This window comes from Mus caroli, unplaced genomic scaffold (assembly GCF_978045245.1).
Source record: "Mus caroli unplaced genomic scaffold, Mus_caroli_1 scaffold_8, whole genome shotgun sequence".
Taxonomy (NCBI): Eukaryota; Metazoa; Chordata; class Mammalia; order Rodentia; family Muridae; genus Mus; species Mus caroli.
Genome location: NW_028227263.1, coordinates 24,731,976 through 24,753,439, shown reverse-complemented (window position 1 = coordinate 24,753,439; position 21,464 = coordinate 24,731,976). Strand labels below are relative to the sequence as shown.

The 21,464-nt window shown below is 45.6% G+C and overlaps 1 protein-coding gene across 1 annotated transcript in view; it reads left to right on the top strand.

Annotated features, from left to right (window-relative positions):
* Otoa (otoancorin) overlaps positions 1 to 21,464 on the top strand; it is a 69,930-nt gene that overhangs the window by 44,707 nt on the left and 3,759 nt on the right. Inside the window, exons 20-26 of the mRNA XM_021167659.2 lie at positions 2,260 to 2,353; positions 6,440 to 6,569; positions 8,044 to 8,231; positions 10,157 to 10,312; positions 17,648 to 17,790; positions 18,330 to 18,466; positions 18,981 to 19,078. Of these exons, the coding sequence (XP_021023318.1) occupies positions 2,260 to 2,353; positions 6,440 to 6,569; positions 8,044 to 8,231; positions 10,157 to 10,312; positions 17,648 to 17,790; positions 18,330 to 18,466; positions 18,981 to 19,078 (946 nt within the window). The remainder of the gene's footprint in view (positions 1 to 2,259; positions 2,354 to 6,439; positions 6,570 to 8,043; positions 8,232 to 10,156; positions 10,313 to 17,647; positions 17,791 to 18,329; positions 18,467 to 18,980; positions 19,079 to 21,464) is intronic.

The following is a 21,464-nucleotide window of genomic DNA, read 5'->3' as shown; positions in this document are numbered from 1 at the left end:
GCTGGGACCCAAACTCCAGTCCTCCTCAAGAACAGGAAGTGCTCCTAACATCCGATCCATCTCTCTAGCACCTTTTGTATTTGCCTTTGGTTGTTTTTTGGACACAGGATCTTTCTCTACAGCCTGCACTGGCAGGAACTAACTCATTATGTAGCCCAGGCTGACATCAAACTCATAATCTGCTGCCTCAATTTACTGAGTGCTGGGAACAAATATAGTGACAGTCCTCCTTTGTCACAGGCATTTTGCTATTACTAGGGTGCAAACGACTCTTCTTGAAGTGTTTGTTCCTATAGCTTTCTGGTTGTATGGTGTGGGAAAAGTATCTTTATCACTCAGCAGTTTTAATATTTGCATCTGTGGAATGGGGACAGACATGGTTAGATAAATGAAGAACCTGTGACAGCACCTGGCATGTGTGTTGAGTGTGCAGAGCTTCCTTCTAAGAGGACTGAAGATGATAGTGGCTCGTAAGACTGGCGTGGTTCCCGTCTTCATGGGACTCACAGTCTAGTGAGGGGATACTTTTATAAAAGGGGTTGGGAGCCAGTTCAACCGTTGGAGCTGAGAGGTCAAGAGTTCAAGTCTAGGCTAGGCTATATAGTAAAACCCCATCTCTCTCTCTCTCTCTCTCTCTCTCTCACATACACACACACACACACACAGACACACACACACACACACAAACACACACACAGACAGAGAGAGAGACAGAGAAAGAGAGAGAGAGGGAGGGAGGGAGAGAGAGAGAGAGAGAGAGAGAGAGAGAGAGAGAGAGAGAGAGAGAGAGAGAGAAATAGGAACTCTTTGACCAGCTTAAGGGGAGTATCAGTGCCAATTTGATTGCTCTTTTTTAGAGATATCATCAAACATAAAATTTTTTTTGGTTGTAGGTTTGAGGTTTCTATGGTTTTTTCTTTTTCCTTCCTTCCTTCCTTCCTTCCTTCCTTCCTTCCTTCCTTCCTTCCTTCCTTCCTTCCTTCCTCCCTCCCTCCCTCTCTCCCTTCCTCCCTTCTTCCCTCCCCCCCTCTCTCTTTCTTTCTTTTTCTTTCTTCATCCACTTTCATCTGATTGCAGTGTCCCCTCTCTCTCTCGGTCCCACCCTCACAAACCCCTCCCCATCCCCCCCTCTTCTTCTCCTTAGAGAAGGGGAAGCACCCCTTGCGTGCCAACCTGCTCTGGGACATCAAGTCACAGAAGGACTAGGCACATGGCAGGCAACAGAGTCAGAGACAGCTCTCACTCCAGTTGTTTAGGGGACTCAGATGAAGATCAAGCTGCACAGCTGCTTCAATCCACGCTAACAAAGTAGGGATTCTTGGAGTTCAGGGACAGGATGGGTGGAGAACCAATTGTGTAGGGGTCCAACCCCTGCATGTTATTTACTTGGTGATCCAGTCTCTATGAGGCCCCATGGTCCCAGGTTGGTTGACGCTGTAGGTCTTCTTGTGGTGTCCTTGACTCCTCTGGCTCCCTTAATCCCATCCCCCACTCTTCCACAAGACTCCCCAAGCTCCACCTATTGTTTGGCTGTGGGTCTCTGCATCTGTCTCCATCGGCTGCTGGATGACGTCTCTCAGAAGACAGTTATGTCAGGCTCCTGTCTGCAAGCGTAGCAGAGAGCATCATAGTGTCAAGGGTTGGCTCTCTCCCACGGGGTGGGTCTCAGGTTGGGCCATTGTAGACATTGATGATCTATCTAAGTGGATTCTGGATCAGTGCCAAGTTCAAGAGATTTTTATTTGTATTTGTTTGTGTAAGGCAGGACAGTTGTGGTGATCTAGTCTTCTGTTGAGGAGTGGAGGGAGGGAGTGTTGTGTTATGTGGCAGAAACCAGGGAGCTCAATGCACACTAACAAAGTAGGGATTCTTTGAGTTCAGGAACAGGATGGGCGGAGAACTCCATGGATGGTCTCAGGAGCCATTATGGATGTGTTCCTCCACCCCTCAGCTCAGTGGGCCTTGGTGTGCACCTCATTTTCTCTGTGTGATGACGAGATTGAACTCTGCTATCTTCTTTCATGGGAAGATGCTGCAGCAGAGACCCTCCTGGGAGATCCAGCAAAAGTCCCAGGGGTGGCTCTGACTGGTCAATCTGAACCAAATGCCATTGTTTTCTGGTTTGTTTGGTTCGTTTTGGTTGGAGAAGTGAGAAGACTTGATTAGCAGTCCTTCTAGGTGTGAGAGATGGTGGGATGCACGGGTGTCAGGTACCCACCACAGCTGCTTTTTCATCTTGCTTCTTGTATCTCTTCCTAGACCTCCTGAGAACTGGACAGCAGAGACAACCAAGGACTTGGCTCCTTTCTTAGCATTTTTCTCAGGAGATGAACTCCACACTGTTGCCACAAAGGTATTTGCTGTGCCTTAGTTTAGAAGGTGGGAGGAGTCTGAAAAGGAGAGAGAATGTGTGGTTGCTTATAATCTGTTTGTTTGTTGATGGAGTCTGTGGTTCTCAAAACTTCTACCAAACCTCAGGCACCTCAGATATTCTCCGGTTTCATCTCAAATTATCCTAGGCTCTAGGAAAGTGACTGAGTTTGCAGCAGGGTGAACCTTAGCCCTTTCCTATGCAGATGTGGCTGGTGCAGCCACTGTCAGCCATCTGGTGGTCTGTTATCTGGGAGCGTGTACACACATGCCCATCCTAGATCATATTCCCAAAGGGAACAGTCACAGGAACAAACACAAATAATAAAACAATGGCTCTTTACTATGTAGACTTTAGATACAATGTAAAGAGTCAGAGTCAGGCAGCATGGGAAACAAGAGTGATCCTGTCTGTCCTCCTCTGCTGTGTGCCCCTGTCTCTGTGAACGGGGTACACAGAAGAACAACAGAAAAGGAGGAAGTTATCTGGTCTCATGGTTTTGAAGGGTTGGTCAGTTGGACCATTGTTCTTGGGCAGAATCTCACAGAGGCCGGGAGTGCTCGGGGGTGGGGTGGGGTGGGGTGGGGTGGGGTGGGGAGGCTGCTCTTCATGTCTGACACACAGAAATCAGGCTAAAAGAAGTATAGGAAGAGACCATGGAGGATATAACCTTCAAGGTTCTGTCCTCAGGGACTTACTCCCTCCAACCAAACCCCACCTCCTTCCTTTTCACCAAGACCCAATAAAACTGTCATAACATGAACCCATCAAGGGAGTGAGCTATTGATTAGCCCAAGCCCTTGTGATCTAATCACTTTTGGAAACCTCACAGACACACAAAGGTGAGCTTCATTCATCTGGACGATTCTTAACCTAGTCAAGGAGACAGCGAAGGTTAATCACCCCCAGGGATAGCGGAGCCACGCAGTCTTGCTGGCATCGGACAATGCAGGGTTCTTTCTCTCTGTCTGCATCCTAAGTTGGCTTCTGGGGCTGTTCACGGCTCTCCACACAAGGCAAGGCTCACACTTCAGAAAAAAGGAAGCACCTTCTTTTGAAGGTTTTGGCTGGACAGTGGCACACTGCCTGCAGAGGCAAGCTTGCTTTCGTGGAGGCGGAGGACCACAGTCAGCTCTAGGGTAGATCAAACACTATGCTCTCCATCCATGCTTGCACACACAAGGCGCACAGTGTGTGTGCTTGGTGAGGTGTGAGCAAGCACCTGCCACCCAATGTCACATACTCACAGCATGTTCATCCAGCCACAGAAAAAGTTTGCTGTCTAAACATATAATCATAAGCACAGGATATGCAAGTATTATATGCAGATCTGATATTTTTTAAAAAATCACTTGTGAGGTTGTAAAAGCCTTCTATCAACATGGCAAGACCTCTGAAACAGCATGGAATTATAAAAATCCCTGCACTGTGAATGATTTTGACAGTAGGATACTCAGTACATGAATAAATATTAGCTAAATTAATTTTGAGCATGTGCAAAACAAGAGTGGTTCAGAAGTGTACACAAGAATGGTTAATGCTAAACTCAGGGTCATTGTTACATCTAGGAGAGAGCGAGGTGGGCGGGGGAGGAACGAGGCTGTCAGTTGTGTCTGTGATGTTTTATTTCTGAAGCTGCAGGCAATGTGGGCATGCGGCTGCTTTGTTAGATTATTCTCCTTGCTTTTAAAAATAACACAAGATATACATACTTCTGGTGAAACAGATCCCGAACGTCCCAGAGGCTCTTGGATAAAAAGTATCCCCCCTCATTAGAGACAGGCTCCACTCCCAGATCCCCAGGTTCTTTTCAGAAAGCCCCATACATGTGTGCATATATACCCCTCTTAAAACTAGAAAATGGAAAATCCTAGGCACTGGGCTATGCACTTTGCATAAAAAATCAAAACACCATCACCACCATCATGCAAGGGTCCTGGGGATGGCTACCAAGCCTAAAGTCCTGAGTTTGTGCCCAGAGACCTACATGGTAGAAGGTGAGAACTGACTCCCCACAGCTGTCTGCTGACCTCCACACACATGCCATGGCATGCACATCCTCTAAATGTTTAAAAAGTAAAAATAGTAACTATTGATATAGCCACGAGGGATGGGGAAGCATAGGAGAAGTGTGTCCTTAGGAGATTTCCTCTTTGAACAAATACTGTAGATTAGAACTGTGCCTGATCACTGTAGAACATATCACAGTAACTGAGAGCAACAAGCGGCATCATCTCATGGGTTCACAGTTGTTATGTGGCCCATTGTCCAAGAAGTTATCAAGCAGGACCTGTATATCCTCTCAAAAAACATCCTTCCTTCCTTCCTTCCTTCCTTCCTTCCTTCCTTCCTTCCTTCCTTCCTTCCTTCCTTCCTCCCTCCCTCCCTCCCTCCCTCCCTCCCTCCCTCCCTCTCGCCCTCCCTCTCTCCCTCCCTCCCTCCCTCTTTCCATCCCTCCCCTTCTCTGCCTGCCTGCCTTCCTTCCTTCCTTCTTTTTTTCTTGTGTGTGTATATGTGCACATACATGCATGTGTGTGTGTGTGTGTGTATGTGTGTGTGTGCGTGCATGTGGAGGTTGGAGAATAGGAGAATCGGTTTATCTTCCACCATGTGAATCCCAAGGATGGAATCCAGGTCCTTAGCATTGGCAGCAAATGCCTTTACTCAACGAGCCACCTTGCTGGCCTTTGGCTGTCATTTACATAACTGTTTAACAACAGCATTACCACACACATATGGGACCATTATTGTACCTGTGGTCCATCCTTGATTGAAGGGCGGCTGACTATGCAATATGTGAGTGTTGCAGAACCTTAGTGAACATTAGAATGAGCTAGGGAGAGCTAGCTTGGTGGCACAGGCTTGTGATCCCAGCTCTCTGGAGGTTGAGGTAAGAGCATATCAAGTTCCAGGTCAGTTTGAGCTAAGTAGGGGGATCCTGTAAAGGGAAAGCAGGAGGGAGGTATATATATGTATATGCACATACATACATACATACACTGCACGGAGGAGACTCTGGAGTGGACACCACATTGGACTCTGAGCATCTATGGAGTTCAGATCTGTCTGCATAACTTGTAGGCGTTCCTTCCATGCATTTAGGGATGAGAACTGCAGGTGTGCCCTGTGACTCTAGTTCTGAAAGGGAAGGTGACTCAGCACAGGTGCTTTCTCTTTGGTGGTGGGGGTGATGGTGGTAGAGGTAGTGTTAGGTAACAGTGAGGCAGGGTCTCATAAGAGAGCCTGATACATTTTCTGGGCTCTCAGGCAGGGCTCATAATATCCCAAGACTCAACAAAGCAGACTATTTCAATATGCGATATGATACTCTCTCCAGTGTCACCAAAGCTCCCCTGTTGGCAGCCTCTACCTAGAATGTATATGCAACCCTCCTCTGCCTATTTATTGTTGTTTTATGTGTATGAGTGTCTTCTCTGTGTGTATGTATCTGCACCATGTGCATGTGTGGTGCCTGAGGAGATCAGAAGAGGGTGCTGCATCTCCTGGAACTGGAGTTTTGGCAGATAGTTGTGAGCCATCATGTGGGTGCTGGGAATAGAACCTGGGTCTTCTACAAGAGCAGCAAATGCTCCTAACCACTGGGCCATTTCTCCAAACCCCAAGCTTGTCCCCCTTTTAAAAGATAAATATAAGGCTAAAAATTAAGTTGGTACCAAACCAAAAAGAAGATATATACAAACTTACATATTTTGTAGATATTATCAGATTGCTTGGTGATATTGTACTGTACATTCAACAGTCTTGGAAAAGCACACATTGGGTAGCCTTTTACACCTGGTCTGGCATTAATTATTATCACTCTATTTTTGGCAATCTGATGGGTGAAAAGTGATGCATGCCTGTTATTTAACATTTATCGTATTGCTGTGGAAGTCAAATATCATTTTGGTAGAATTACTTATTAGAGACATTAGTTGGATGAGGGATTCAATTTATACAACAGGCTATTATGAAGAAAAAACCCACCTTCAGGCATTAAGCGGTAATAGAGTTTAAACTCTGATTTAAATGCATCTCACACGTTTTTTTTTTTTCTTTTAACTACAGTTTCCTGAAATCCTTCAGCAAACAGCTTCCAAGATGGTTGGGGTGTTGCTTCCTAAAGAATTTCTCTGGGCTGTCTTTGAGTCTGTTCAGAATAGCAGTAACGAGAGCCCCAGCTTTGACCCCACCTTCAGTGAGTGTTTCTAGGGCGTCTGACCCTGCATCTGGGGTGGCATTATTTTAGGCTGAGTTTGCGACATAACAGAGTTTCCTTCTCAGACGGCAAAGCCCACAGGCCAAAGAATGACAGTTCTGTAACATGATTTGAAATCAGATGCCAGGCTTGAAGGCTTGACGAGTGGACAGTGACAAGCATTTCCATAGGTCTGGTTTATGTTTTTAAAAAAGATTTATTCATTTATCTGGGGAATTTTGCCTGCATGCCTACATGTACCACATGTGTGCAGTGCCTACAGAGACCAGAAGAGGGCGGTGACATACAGGAACTAGCATCACATGGGTGCTGAAAATTGAACCCCAATCCTCTGAAAGAGTTAGTGCTCTTAACAGCCGAGGCATTCTCTACAGCCTTTATTTGGCTTATCTTAAAGGCTCAACCTAGCTTCACAACTACAAGGTACAGGTCGGTAGGGCTTGAAGTCTCTTAATGACTGTGTGGCTCTCCCCTAAGGTCTTCAGGTTGCCTACCCCTTTCTTCGTTAAGAGTCAGGGTCTCTCTCTGTAGCCCAGAGGCTTGTAACTCACTGTGTAGTCCAGGCAACCTCCAATTCTTATTCATCACGCAGCAGCCTCTCTAGGGCAGGGATTACAGGTGGGAGCCACCACGCCTTGCTGTACCTCAGGTTTCGCCCTCTAAAGTGGAGTCATGTGAACTCTGGGCTGCAGTGGTCATTGTGAGAGTTTAAACCTCCCCAGTTTCCAAAGGGCGTGGCATGAAAGGAATGATCAGAAAGTATTTTTCCTTAAGGACTACCAGGCGTATCACCATTTTTATAATCTTCACTGAGTGCCTGGTAAATATTGACTCTTACTGGCATGAGGTGGGCGGGATTAATCAGAACTGACATTGATAGTGACAGGGACAGTGATGGCTGGCTGTTGTTGCTTACTTGCTTATTTAGAGTAAGACTTCATTGTGGCATAGTTGTTTTAGGGTCACTTATGCTCTGGGAAGGCCCCCCCCATGCATACTCTGTAAGTAAGCCAGATAAACCCTTTGTTTCCCCAAGTTGGACCTGGGTGGAATTCCACAGCAGTTTGTGTTGGAGCCCTATAAGGAAGGGTTGAAGCCCTATTTGTTTGGGTCTTCATGCCAAGTGTTCATGTAACACAGGCTTTCTCAGTGACCCTACGCCCTACCTATTTGGCAAGACTGGGTGGTTAGCTTCCTTCTCTGCTCTCCAGGCACTGGAACTTCAGGCCGATCCTACCTGCCCAGTTGCATTGTGGTGAGGCCTCTTGGTGGATGTGCACAGCAGGTCATAACTATGGCAGAGGTGGGAGCCCTCGGCTCCCTGCTGTCAGCTTTTATAGTGCCCTGCCTCTTGTGAATGATTCTGACTAGAGAAGATTATTAAGAAAACATGGAACACTTCCTGCAATTCTCTTTCCTCTGTTGCATCCTCACATCTCTGTGTGTTCCTCAGGTTGTCATGGAGTTGTGACTCCCTCTTCAGATGATATCTTCAAGTTGGCCGAAGCCAATGCCTGCTGGGACCCTGAGGTTCTTCTCTGCATGGAGGAGGACACTTTCATCAGGAACGTGGAGCTGCTGGGGGCTGTGAAGGGTTTCAGCCGGTCTCAGCTGATGGCCTTGAAGGAGAAGGCAATCCAGGTAAGCCCACGTTGGAGAGGAAGCTCACCAGCTACCCAAACAAGCAGCCAGTATCCAGCCCCAGCCTCCCTGTGCTTATGAACCCTTTGAGGCCCTGCACCCATGTCATTTTGTTGAAATTCAGTAGTGTGGGTCATGACTTCCTCATCTGAGAAATGGGCACACTATTGGTACCTTTGTCCTAGGGCAGAGGCAGAACACAGATGATGCATGTCTTGACCAATCAAGTTCTCTGCATATTCTGACCTAAACTGCTTGCAAGAATGTTACCTTTATTTCCTCCTCTTGGAGAATCCTAACAGCTGTCTGCAGCTGGCCTCCTCAGTAGCTGCTGCGGAGTCATCTGAAAGTCGGAAAAGGTTGTGAAAGGGATTAGAAGTAGTTTGTCATTTAAAAAAATGTTCCCTTTGAGGGGAGATGGCTCAGTGGTTAAAGCACTTTCCTTGAAGGTGTGAGGACCGGAGTTTGGATTCACAGCACCAACTAAAAGCAGGTGGAGTGGGGGTTATTGTGATCCCAGCCCTTCGGAGGTAAAGATGGGGAGTGGCTGAAGCAAGCTGGCTTACCCCAAAAAGCCAAACCAGTGAGCTCTGGGTTCAAGTGAGAGACTCTGCCTCTCTTACAACAGTGGTTCTCTTTCTTCCTAATGCTATGACCCTTTAATGCAGTTCCTCACAATATGACTCTCCCCAACCAAAAATATTTCATTGCTGTAATTTTGCTACTGTTATGAATCATAATGTAGATATCTGTCTGGGTTGTTGTGTCTGCAGCTCTCAGAACATGCAGATACAAGCTATCTTGCTTCGCATTATCTGTTACAAAAATGATATCGCACTCATTATTCAGGAACTTGTCTTCCACAAGCAATGTGTTTTTCTGTATCAAAAAGATAAATATACATCAATGTTTGGGGACTGGTCTTTATTTAGCTAGCCTTAAGCTTTGGATCCTTTGAGATTTTTATAAGTGCTTCATGACTGCCAGCTTTCCATTGCTGTGACAGAGTAAGTAAAGACAACTTGCAGGGGAGGAAGGTTTACTTTAGCTCATGGTTTCAGAGCCTTCAGTCCATGGTCAACTGGCTCTTGGTTTGGGTCTGAGGTAAAATAGGATATCATGGTAGAGAGGGCATGATGAGGCATAGGTGATCACACATGGCTGCCAGGAGAGGAGAATGATGATGACAGACAGACAGACAGACAGACAGACTTTCTAGTACCTTTCAAAGGCTTGTGCCCACTTGACTTTTTTATTCTAGCTAGTCCTCATATCCTAATAGTCTGTTTAGTTGTAAACTCATCAGTGGATCTCTCAATGGGGTTATTGCCCCCATGACCCAACTACCTCTACATAGCAACCACCAGCTCAAAACCAAGCTCTCAACACACGCGCTTTGGGGGGAGTGCTTCATGCTCAAACCCTAAGTAAGCCTTTGTACATGTTTGAACACATGGTTCTGAGCACTTGCCTCATGATTTTCTAAAGCTAATTTCCCAGAAGTGGAACCCTCCCCCCCGGAAAGACTGGTGGCGTATGTGGTGAGTGTGTGTAATACACTCAATGTCTGGACTGCTATAAAATACCTTCTATTGCTTAACTTATAAACCACAGAAGTTTATTTCTGGCAGCTCTGGTAGCTAGGAAGTCCATGATCAAGGCTCTGACAGATTCAGTGTCTGGTGAACATGAATTTCTCTAAGGTGGTGGTTTTCCCCAGCATCTTGCCCTCATACAGTGGAAGTGTGCTGGGAGCTCTCAAGATCTCTCTTACAAAGGCAAGGATTCCATTTATGAGAGTGGAGTCATTTTCTAGTACATTAGGGATTAGGCCTCAGTGATGGATTTTGGGAGGATATTAAGTAGAGACCACAGCAGGCACTGTCACTAATCTTTGGTCTGCTCTGTTTTTCTCCTACCTAAAGGTTTGGGACTTGCCCTCCCGCTGGAAAGAACACCATATTGTCTCCCTGGGGCGCATTGCTTTGGCTCTTAGCGAGAGTGAGTTGGAGCAGCTGGACCTCAGCTCCATAGATACTGTGGCATCCCTGGGCCAGCAGACAGAATGGACATCAGGACAGGTGGGTAGATGTTCCTGGGTCTTTTACAGATTCCTTAATTGCTTATGCTTGACTTTGCACCCCTGAATAGATTTATAGTACTTACGATAGCTTCTTTTATGTCCTTGCTAAAGACCTCCATCATCATTGTCGTTTCTCAGTCTCTTTTTTTTTTCTTTTCTAAAAGACAGTTATTTTTATTGTTAAAATTTTATGTCTGTGTATGTCGTGTGTGCAAAGGTACTCTGGAAGGGCAGAAGAGGGCACCAGCTCCCCTGGGAGTGGTTATGAACTGCCTGATGTGTGTGGCTGGAATTGAACTCTAGTCCTCTGGAGGTGCAACAAGTATACTCAACTACTGAGCCACCTCTCCAGATCCTCTCAGTTTGTATCTGTGGACTGATTTTCTCCTAATGAAAACCTAGTAATTTGTCACTTGCTCTGAGACAAGGGCAGGGAAATGGGGACACTTAGTAATTCTGTCAGAGTGATGAATGAACATTGTGAACTTCACATTGCTAAGAGTTTGATTTAGGTGTCTGACAGCGGTGTATGCCTGTAATTCCAGCAATTGGGAGGCAGAGGAAGGTGGCTCTCTGAGTTCTAGGACAGTCAGAGCTACAAAAAACAAACAAACAAAAAAAATCAAAACCCAACCAAACAAAAAACCCTGTCTTGAAAAACCAAAAAACTAGGCTTTGCTATGTTCTGAAATATATGTGTTTGCTAGTAATTTTTATCTTTTTGTTGCATTCTCTTGAGCTTTATTGGGGTGGGGTGATCTTTATTCTGTGGCTTTGTTGAGAAATGATACTTCTACAGAATAGGCCTAGTATCCATGTGTTACACGGTCTCTCCACTCTGGCTGGGGGAGAGAAAACTTCTTCTAACTCCATGTGAACTTTAAGAACGGCTTAGCCTGCCCCCTTCTCCTGCCTCTTACCCTCTGAGTGGTTTCATTCCTGACATCCGGACACGTAGAAATGAGGACTTGGTACTCAGGAGGACATCTTGGCTGATCTCTAGGACTCTCTCCGCACAACTTCCTCTTCTTTCTTTGCCCCTGAAGTGAGTGTGCTTTGGCCTTCCTGAACTTGGACTTCTCTTCCATGTTTTTGTGTAATCATTTATAGAAAAACCGAGATTGTCACCTTCGTGAGGCTGCTTTTATGGGAAGAAAACATTCTAAGAGTTTGATTTCTTCTCTCTGGGGACTATGCGTGATATTTATACTGGCTTAGGCTAGATCCTGGGCACAGAAATTGTATCCATAAAAGATGACTAGCGCATATTTTTTTTCTTTAAAAATATATGGTTACACATGCATGTTTCATCACATAATAAATATGTATTGAATAAGTGAATGCAAAGATATTCTCATCTTCTAGAGGTCAGCAGAAGTGGGTTGCTTGGTAAGGGCTGAGATTTGAACTGGTGGAAAGAGTAGCAAAGGTTGGCTTTTTGACCTTGGATCTCTGTCTTCAACGCAGCTAGACCCCTGGGCTCCTTTGGTCTTTCCTGATGTATGTAGAAAGTGCCTCTGGGGGATAGTTTTAGGGCTTGCTTTTTGTTTACCTGTTTCATGATCACCTTGACATGCTCCTCGGTTGTTCAATATTTTAATTTTGTTCTATATTTTGTTTGGTTTTCTAGTTGTTGATGATGGGTTGAAAGTCTGGCTGTTGATCTCCTGTAGGTTAAAGTTGTCCTCCTGCCTTTTAGTTTTGATTGGGTGAGGCATTGGGGTCTCTAGTTACAACTGCCTCTGTGTTAGCTTGGTCAGTTGCCCCTCAGTGGTTCTTTCATTATGAGCAGCCCCATCAAACAGTGTCTCTGCTTCATTTACTATATCAGAAAGTTCTGCTGTCAACTCCATTCACATGGTTGTTCAGCTCTGAGCAGCTAGCTACTCCTATCTGGGGCAGAGTATGTTGGTTGGTTATGCCTGCTACAGTAGTGGAGTCTCTGTTACAATGAGTGGAGTCTGTCTGTATGAATAGATGGTGATCAGAGTGGGGGAGGGTGTGTGGAAGATAGATTAAACCCAATTCCTGGAACCTATAAATACAATTTCTTTCATTGGAGGAAGGGGCTTTACAGATAGAAGTCATTTAAAAATCGTGGGATGGGGGCTGGACAGATGGGTCAGTGCTTAAGAACACTTGTTGCTCTTGCAGATGACCTAGGTCTGCTTCCCAGAGTAAACAATGTATGGCTCACAACTGCACCTTACTCCAATTCCAGGGGAGCTGATGGTTTCTCGTGGCATTCACAGGGACTTGCACACATGTGGTGCAATACATCCACTCAGGCACACACCCATACATGTAAAAAAAGAGATGAAAATTACCCTGGTAGGTCCAATGTGATCACAAGGGGCCTTATATAAGGGAGCCAGGATGCCACAGTCATAGAGAGGGATTCAATGGTGAAAGTGGGGAGGGGGGAGCAGGAGGGAGATAGGTTTGTAATGCTAGGCTGATGACTCTGAAGATGGAAGAAGTGGCCATAAAAGAACTAAGGGAAGAACTCAGAAGGAGTTAGGAAAAGTGAGGAAACGCAGTCTCTCTAAAGCTCTCAAATGGAACACATCCCACTGATTGATTTCAGGACTGAGCCTCTGGGAATCATAGGTGAATTCACCTGTTTTACCACCAGATGGTAATTTGTAACAGTAGCAAGAGAACTAAGGCAGAGTGGCCGGAAAAAGAAAAGCAGTGATATTGTCAAACCAAGGGGGATGGGTGTCGGGTAAGACTAAGGTGTGGGCTCTTCTCTCACTAGGTTTAGATAATCAGAATGGTGATGTCCCGTGACTCTGAGTGGCACCTTTCAAATACAGCAAGGTGTAAATCATGTCTCACCTGGAACAGGGCAATATGGAGATCCAGCCATGAGAATGAATAGAGCTAAAAAAAAAAAAATGTGTTGAACAATAATAATGTAAAGGTCTGCAAACTTTTTTCAGTTACTGCTGTCAGTTACTTTTCTTATTGTTGTGTTAAAGGACCTGAGAGGGAGTGGTTTAAAGAGGGCCCAGCATGTCCTGGCTCATGGTTTGAGGGGACACATTCCATTCTGGTGGGGAAGGCGTGGCTTCAGGCAAGGAAAGCCTGGCTGCAGGAGAGGGAGGCCAGCTGGTCACACTGTATGGGCTGTCAGGAAGCAGAAAGTGAACAGGAAGTCAGGGCCAGCTATAAAGGCTCACTTCCTCACTCCTCCAGCAAGGCTCCACTCTCTGTAGGCTCCACACCCTTCCCAAACAGTGCTCCAGCTCAGGGGCCAAGGGTTCTAACAGGTGACCTGTGGGGACATTTCACGTTCTAGTTCTTTTCAGCCATTGTCCTCAGCATCCGGTGTCACCAGCACCACAGTCACCTCCCTTTCTCTGAGTTGGTGTCCTTGTTTGAAGAATGGAAAGGATTAAACTCAATAAAGTGAACTTCCTTCTACTAACGTTCTGCAGTCCCGTGGTTCTCTGGCTCTGAAACTGGTTTCGACTAGTTTGGGAAGTGCCACACTCCATTCCTGATATTAAAATGATTTTATTTGCAGCCTGGAAGAAACCGAAAAATAGATCTAACTTAGAAGCTGGAGCATCCCTTTTCCCGTGCGCCAGTTTTAATTCTCTCGGATGGCAGCGAGATATATCAATATGTTTGAAAAGGATATGAAAACGTAACATTTGCATATATCATCAGCAGTCAGTTCTTCCACTTCAGCCTCCAATCAAACCTTTAAATGCATGCTTCTAGATTAATAGTCAGACCTGGAGGAACTACATTAGCAAATAGTTCAGCTTAAAACCTAATGTAAGGGAGGAAAGAAACCATTACAGAAGTCAGAGGGATGAACAGAGAGACTGAAGGTTTACAGCTACTCATTTTTCTGTGGTTAATATTGCCTACAAGTGTTGGTATTAATTGTCTCGGAATCATTACATATACACTGGTCCAGTCATTCAGGGAGATATATTTTAACTTATCACCTTGCAGGCTGAGCTTGCATTTTCCAGGTCCCAGATGCAAGGACACTTTAATACCACATCTTCAAAGCAATTTTATCTGAATTGTAATTTTGCACTTTCGGTTTTTAAAATGAGCATCCACGTTTGAGAAGCACAAATTGCCATGAGTCAACTGGTAAAACCTGATTGTGGAGACTTAACAAGAAAAATCCAGCCCATGGGCAAACCACTCTGCATGAGTCGGTCTTGTCTGATCTTGGAGGCTAGGCAGGGTGGGCCCTCTCTAGTACTTGACTGTTTAGGGATACTGGGTACTGTTAAGTCTCCATTTTTTTTCTTCCAGAGGCAAACATCTTTAATGGTTAAGACAACTATGGTATCTCACTGTCTGGATTTTAAATTTTCGAGTGTGTGTGTATGTGTGTGTGTGAGTGCAGGAGCCCTCTAGGTTGGCCCTGGGAATCTTCCTTATTTTCTTTCTCTCCACTTCATTCAGGGGTTCTCCATTAAACCCAGACCTCACTAATTTGGTTAGTCTAGCTAGCCAGCTTGCTCCAGGGATCCCTGTCTGTGGCATTGGAGTGCTAGAATTACAGGTAGGCTTCCATGCTGACCTTAATGCCATGGTGGCATTAATGTGAGTCATCTTCACACTTGCACAGCAGGCCCTGTGAGCCATATCTCCAGCCTCTATCTGGGGTTTTGCTGTAGTACCACTAGTCTATAGCAGAGTAATAGTTTTAGGTTCTTCAGATCTCAGGGGGTTATTTGTGAAAGAGGAACAATATGAGTATTTGGTCAATAGGTTCATGCTGAGGAGTAGATAGGGCATTGTGGGTAAAGTTGTCCGAAGGGTGCAGCAAATGCAGGGTACCCAGCCTGCCAGCTTTTGTTGCTCTGTGTGCATATTACCATTCAGTCAGATGCATGCAAGCTGCAGTCGGTGTTCCAAACTCATCCATAGCAGCTAGTAGCTATGTGCCATTGAGGGTAACTCATCAGTGGCCAGTCTGTTAATTTTTTGACCCTGTAACAAAATACCCAACACAAATAACTTAAAAGAGGAGTGATTTATTTCATTCATGGTTTCAGAGGGGTTGGGCCATGGTCACATGGCTTTATGTGCTTGGGCAGAATGCCATGGTGACAGGGTGGGTGGTGGAGGGCAGTGCTTCACTTCGTGGTGCACAGAGTATGGAAGACACTGCGACCAGGTAGAACCTTGAAAAGCAAGTCTGCTTTCTTCAATGAAGCCCCTCCTTGTAAACTTTCCAGAACCTTCCAAAGGAGTGCCACCAGCTGGGGATCAAGTGTTTGACAAGTGAACATTTCACATGCACACGTTTGTCTTGGGATGGCACAAAGCTGCTGCCTTTTCAGAGAAGCCTGTCTTTTTCTATGATGTCTGTGGCTCACACACTATGGCCATTTGTGTACTCAGTCAGTCATAAAGTATGCAGCAGACTTTAGGCTAGATATTTGGAACATGATGACAAGCTAGGCATGACCCTTTGGGGATCTGCCTGTGAGATGGACAAAAAAGTGGTCAAGGGGAAATTTTTGAAAAATTGTGATAAGTGCTACAGAAGCTGGGTGGGATGCTCATAAGAGGATGAGAGGGGATGCTGGTGGAGGTGAGGGAGTCCAGGGGGATAGTCGTCTCTGTGAGTGTAGACATTAAGCAGACTTGAGGGGCAGGGAGGCAGCAGCCACGTGGTAAGTGGAACTCCCCTGTAGCATTCCTACATTTCCTATTTCTCAGCGTTTCTCTCAACATTGTAACTATTTTACTGTGTGATGCAGATGACTGACATAAAGGAAGCGGGAACAATGCCTATGTCCCAAGACCCATGCTCCCACCGAGATGCTCGATGCTCGATGGTCATGCTTCCGTGCCTTCTCCTCACCTTTGTCTCTGACCTCTTGGAATCAGTCTTATCTGCTCTTATCCACACCGAAGGATCCACACACCATTATGTAGCTCAGCCCCAAGGAATCGACTTGGATCCTTTCCAGGCCCTGTGTAGGTAAATCAAGTGAACCAGGGCCAATTTATTTATTAGCAGCAACAAACCCAACATAAAGTTGCCTTAGTGAAGGAAGGAATTCATTGATGTTTGTCTTAGTTACTATTCTGTTGCCATGACAAAACACCACGACCAAGGAAACTTATAAAAGAAAGTGTTTAATTTCGGGGCTCACAGTTTCAGGGGTGAGGGCAAGACTATCATGGTGGGGGACATGGCAGCAGACAGGCAGGCATGGCTCTGGAGCAGTATCTGAGAGCTTACATTTGATCCATAAGCACAAGGCAGGGAGGGGAGCTAACTGGAAATGGTGTGGGCTTTCAAAACCTCAAAGTCCACTCCCAGTGATAGACATATCTACTTTAACAAGGCTACACCCCCGAATCCTTCCCAAATAGTTCTACCAACTGAGGGCCAAGCATTCAAGCACATGGGCCTGTGGGGCCATTCTCATTCAAACCACCACATCACTGATAATTGAAAAGTTCAAGTTCAAAGTTCAGGTACATCTTCATCCAGAAGCTTCAGTACCATTGCTGGGATCTAGTTCTCCCCACATTGAAGAGTTCTGCTTTCTTTCGTATTTGCTTTATTCTGAGGTTGGTGGACCTTCTCAGTGTAGCAGGTTCTAGAAGATAACTGTGTATATCATTCCAAGGATCCCTGTGTGTTTCTTTCTGAGTTCAAGGCAAAAAACCCAGAAGTTCTTCTAATTAATCTAGCCAAAACGGTGGTTAGTTCTGGCTAGAACACATGCCTAATCTGGAGCCAGTCCCTGTGGCCAGGCAAAGAAAGGGCACGATTAAGAGAGGACTAGGCCATGTCATTACCCATAATGCAGTTGGCTTCAGCTAAACCATATGGGGGATAGGGGGGAATGGCTTTCCATGGGACAAGTCATGAGGTTTGAATAGCCTCTTGGCTGGAATTATGCAAGATCCTGTAATCACACAAATTTCATTGGGGACACCCCTGTGTAATTTTTTTTTAGTACCAAAAACATTTACATTCCCTTTAAAGATTGAGGGAAAGATAGAGTTCTGGAGAAAAGAGAGAAAAGAAAAATCATTCTAGCTTGAGTTTTTCATGCAGAAATGGCATTCGAATTGGACCAAAACACAGAGTATAGCTGGGTTTTATTAGTTGGAAATACAGAAGCACATTTCACGTGGAGGAAACGGTTTGAGCAGAGGCAGTGAAGTAGGACATAGGAGGTTTTACTGGAGAGTTGTGCAGACAGATGCTGGAAATATTCAGCTCTGGATGTCTAAGAATTTGAACAGTCAAGCCACCTGGAAGTCAAATGATTTCTAAAGGAAAGAAACTAACAGATTTCTTTTCTTTTATTACTTTTTTTTATAGGCTAAATCCATTCTGCAGGCATTCCTTGAAGATTCAGGCTATGGTATACAGGATCTGAAGAGCTTCCATTTGGTTGGGCTTGGTCCTACTCTATGTGCTATGGACCCTGCTGAAATACAACTAATAAAGACCTCAGAATTCAGGTAGCTATAATACTAGAGTGCAAAGTGGAAAATGTTCCACTCATACATTCATCATTCTTTCCATCCATCCATCCATCCATCCATCCATCCATCCATCCACCATCCACCCAACCACCTATCCATCCATTTATCTTTCCTGTCACCTATATACCCACCCATCTATGATCTATGCATACATGTATCCACCCATTCACATACCCATTTACCTACCTGTCCTTCTGCCCATCCATCAATCTATTCACCACCCACTCATCCATCCATCCATCCATCCATCCATCCATCCATCCATCTATCCATCACCAACCTATCCATCCATCCATCTACCTATCTATCTACTTATCCATCTGCCCATCCATCCATCCATCCATCCATCCATCCATCCATCCATCCTCCACTTTCCGATCTTTGTCTCTTTCTGGGCTACAGTATGCAGTGGGATTTGCTGGATCCTGTCTAGGTGCTGAGATTCTTTGTCTTTTGTGCACTGCTTGATGGTCAGAGAATCCCCCAGACTCACCAGACCCCTCCTCTCTAACCAGGGCAGTGGTAGCCAGAATTGGGACACTGTTCTGCAGTACCCCTGTCTTAGCTGGATTTAAGAAGAAAGCAGAAGTTGTATTTGGGAGACCCACTGAGTGGACCAGCTCCATTTTGCAGGAGCTTGGGACCATTGCAGGTAAGGGGCTCCTGGGTACATCCTTGCTCTTTAAATTTAAAATTGGGACTAAAGTAAAGTATAACAGAACAAAGTAGTAATCCAGCCACATGAAGCAAACATGAAGGAGTTCTTGTAGAATCCGGATGTCAAGACTTAAGTTGCAAGAGGCAGTGCCCACAAGTCTGCATTTTAAAATGAGCCATCTCGGGGGTTCTTGCACTCACTATCGTCTCAAAATCATTGATCTAGAATGTGATTCAGTTGGGCTCCTAAATAGATTTATACCCACTCTTAAAGTGTGTAAATAAACCTCCCTCTGGGTATACAGGCCACTGGAGGAGGCCAATCAGGGCTAATGTGACCCACATATTTTCCTGAGTTGATTAAGGAAGTGGAGTCCCTAGTTGGCCGTCTTGTGAGGTAAGGCTTAGTGCTTCCTGGGGACTCATTGATCTGTACATTATGCAGCACCATTAACAACGGTAGAGTCCCACAGCTTGAGCAACACACTCTCGATCCTTTCTCTCCCTAGCTGGGATAACGAAGGCAGAGCTCCGAACGCTCGACAAAGAACTGATGCCCTATTTCCAGCCATCAGCCATAAGATGCCTGCCTGGTGAGGTATTCAAAGTAAGTGCTCATTTCTTCAGGGAGAGATGGGAGCCCAACCTCCCTTCACACCACACAGGGACACAGGTGACGGGCACAGGGACACAGGTGACAGGCACAGGGACACAGGTGACAGACCTGGAGCCTTGGGGATTTCCAGCCAGCCCTTTGCTTTCAGGGCCAGAGAAGATCTACATGCCAATGATGGCTGTCCAAATAATTTCAAGTGTTTTTTAAAGAAGTTTTTTTTTTTTTTTTTTTAAGTTTTCATTTTATCTTATTTTTCTTTTTGGTCCCCTCCCCTTCGTAGCCTATGGTACTGATTGTGTATTTCTAGAGGTATGGCCACAAAACCCCTGGGGACAGATATGTTTCAGAATCCAGAAGCTTTCAAGTTTTGTAAAATTCATGGTATGTGCCTTAACACCTCTAGCAGTGTCAGAGGGAGCATTCATAAGCAAACATATTCATTTTTTTGGGGGGGGGGGAAGAAAACCTGACAAGTCATACTGAATACACTGAAAATAGTCTCCTATCCATTCAGGTCCAACTTCTGCTGTCTTGTTGTAAACTTTAGAAAAAAAATTCAGTTTTCAGAGCCTGTGGACTTTGGATTTGCAAACGGGCATTGTGGGGTTTGAGAGGACAGGATGCTCTGTTGAGTGGGGCTGGCCTTGTGTTTTATGTTTGTGTGTATGTGTGTGTGTGTGTTTGTGTGTACATGCATGTAGAGGTCAGAGGACAACCTCAGGTGTTGTTCCTTTGTTGCTGTCCACCTTTTTATTTATTTAGAAAATTAAAATTAATCACTTTGTGTGTGTGTGTGTGTATGTGTGTGTGTGTACACATGCACACAGGAGTGCATGTGTAAGCCATAGTGCACGTATAGAGACCAGAGGGCAACTTGAAATGACTGGTCTCTTCTTCCACCACGTTAGTCCTGGGGATCCAAGTTCAGGCCAGGCTTGGCAGCAGGTGCCTGTACCTTAATGAACTATCTTACTGGACTCATCTTCTTCCCTTTAAACTTTCATCTTCTGTTTGAGTATTTTGCCTGCATGTGTGCCTGGTGGCCAGGTATGTGTAATGCCTGCGGAGGCCAGAAGAGGACATTCCTGAGATTGGAGTTTGAATTCACTCTTTTTCACTGTTCAATCACTTGATTGTTTAATCTCATTGAACTCCCATCTCAGTCTTGTACTGTCTGAGCCTGAGGCTGTGAACCTCCATGTGGGTGCTGGGAATGGAGAAAGGAACCTAGGCCCCTTGGAAGAGGGAGCAGCAAACGCTCTAGCTGCCAAGCCCCTCCCCACCCCATGCGCACCCTGAGACAGCATTCTTCACCGATCTAGAGCTCAACCAAGGGCTCAGGCTGGCAGATGAGCAAGGGACTCAGCTGGCCCTGTTTCCCCAGTGCTGGGATACTGGCTGAGGTATCTCCCCACCCTTCTCTGTTTTTGAGATAATGACTTAATATATTGTTCAGTTTGCATAAGCTTGGTATGTAGCCCAGGCTGGCCTCAAACACCATCCCATCTCAGCCTCCCGAGTGCTAGGATTATTGGTATGTGCTGCCATTCTTGGTTCAGTTTTGTTGCTGCTGCTTTCTGAGTGACACAGGGACACATCCTGTCCTCACCGGGATGCTGGATGCTTACAACACTTCTGCATCATGGGCAGCTGTTTGGGGGAAATAACCAACTGGCCTCAAAGCCACTGCATTAGTTACTTATCTGTTGCTGTGAACAACAACAACAACAACAACAACAAAAGACAGAACCAACTTAAGGAAGGAGGGGTTTATTTCAGCTCAGGTGTGATGGGTGCAGTCCAGTATGGCAGTTGGGTCACTAGGTCTGTCAGTCAGGAAGCAGAGATGGGATAGAGGCAAGACCAGGTTGTAATTCTCAAGGCCCACTAATGCTATACATCCAGTGGCCTACTCGTACAGAATGGTTCCACAACCTACCAAGTGCTACCAACTAAGCATTAACTGTTCAAACACAGAAACCAGAGAGGGACATTTCTGACTCAAACCATTACAGCCTTTGAGCAAATTCCTTCTTCCTCTCTGATCACACTGCACTGGGAGGCGGTGACTCACGGCACACCCCCTCCCCCAGCACTTCCCTCTGGTCATGTTAGTATAGTTAGGGTGGCTTCTTTGTTCAGGCAGTTGCCTATTGCTGAAATTTCTATTTCATCTACATCAGGACGGGCTCCAGGTTAGATACATCTGGAATCTGCAGATTCTCTGGGGAAGAGGTTATAGCACAGTGGGCCAGGGAGATGAGGTCAAGGTTGGGTGTGGCCTGAGCTGAGCTGGAGAGCCCTGGTTACAGGGGAAAGTGTGTGTGTGTGTGTATGTATGTGTGTGTATGTATATGTATGCATGTATGTGTGTGTG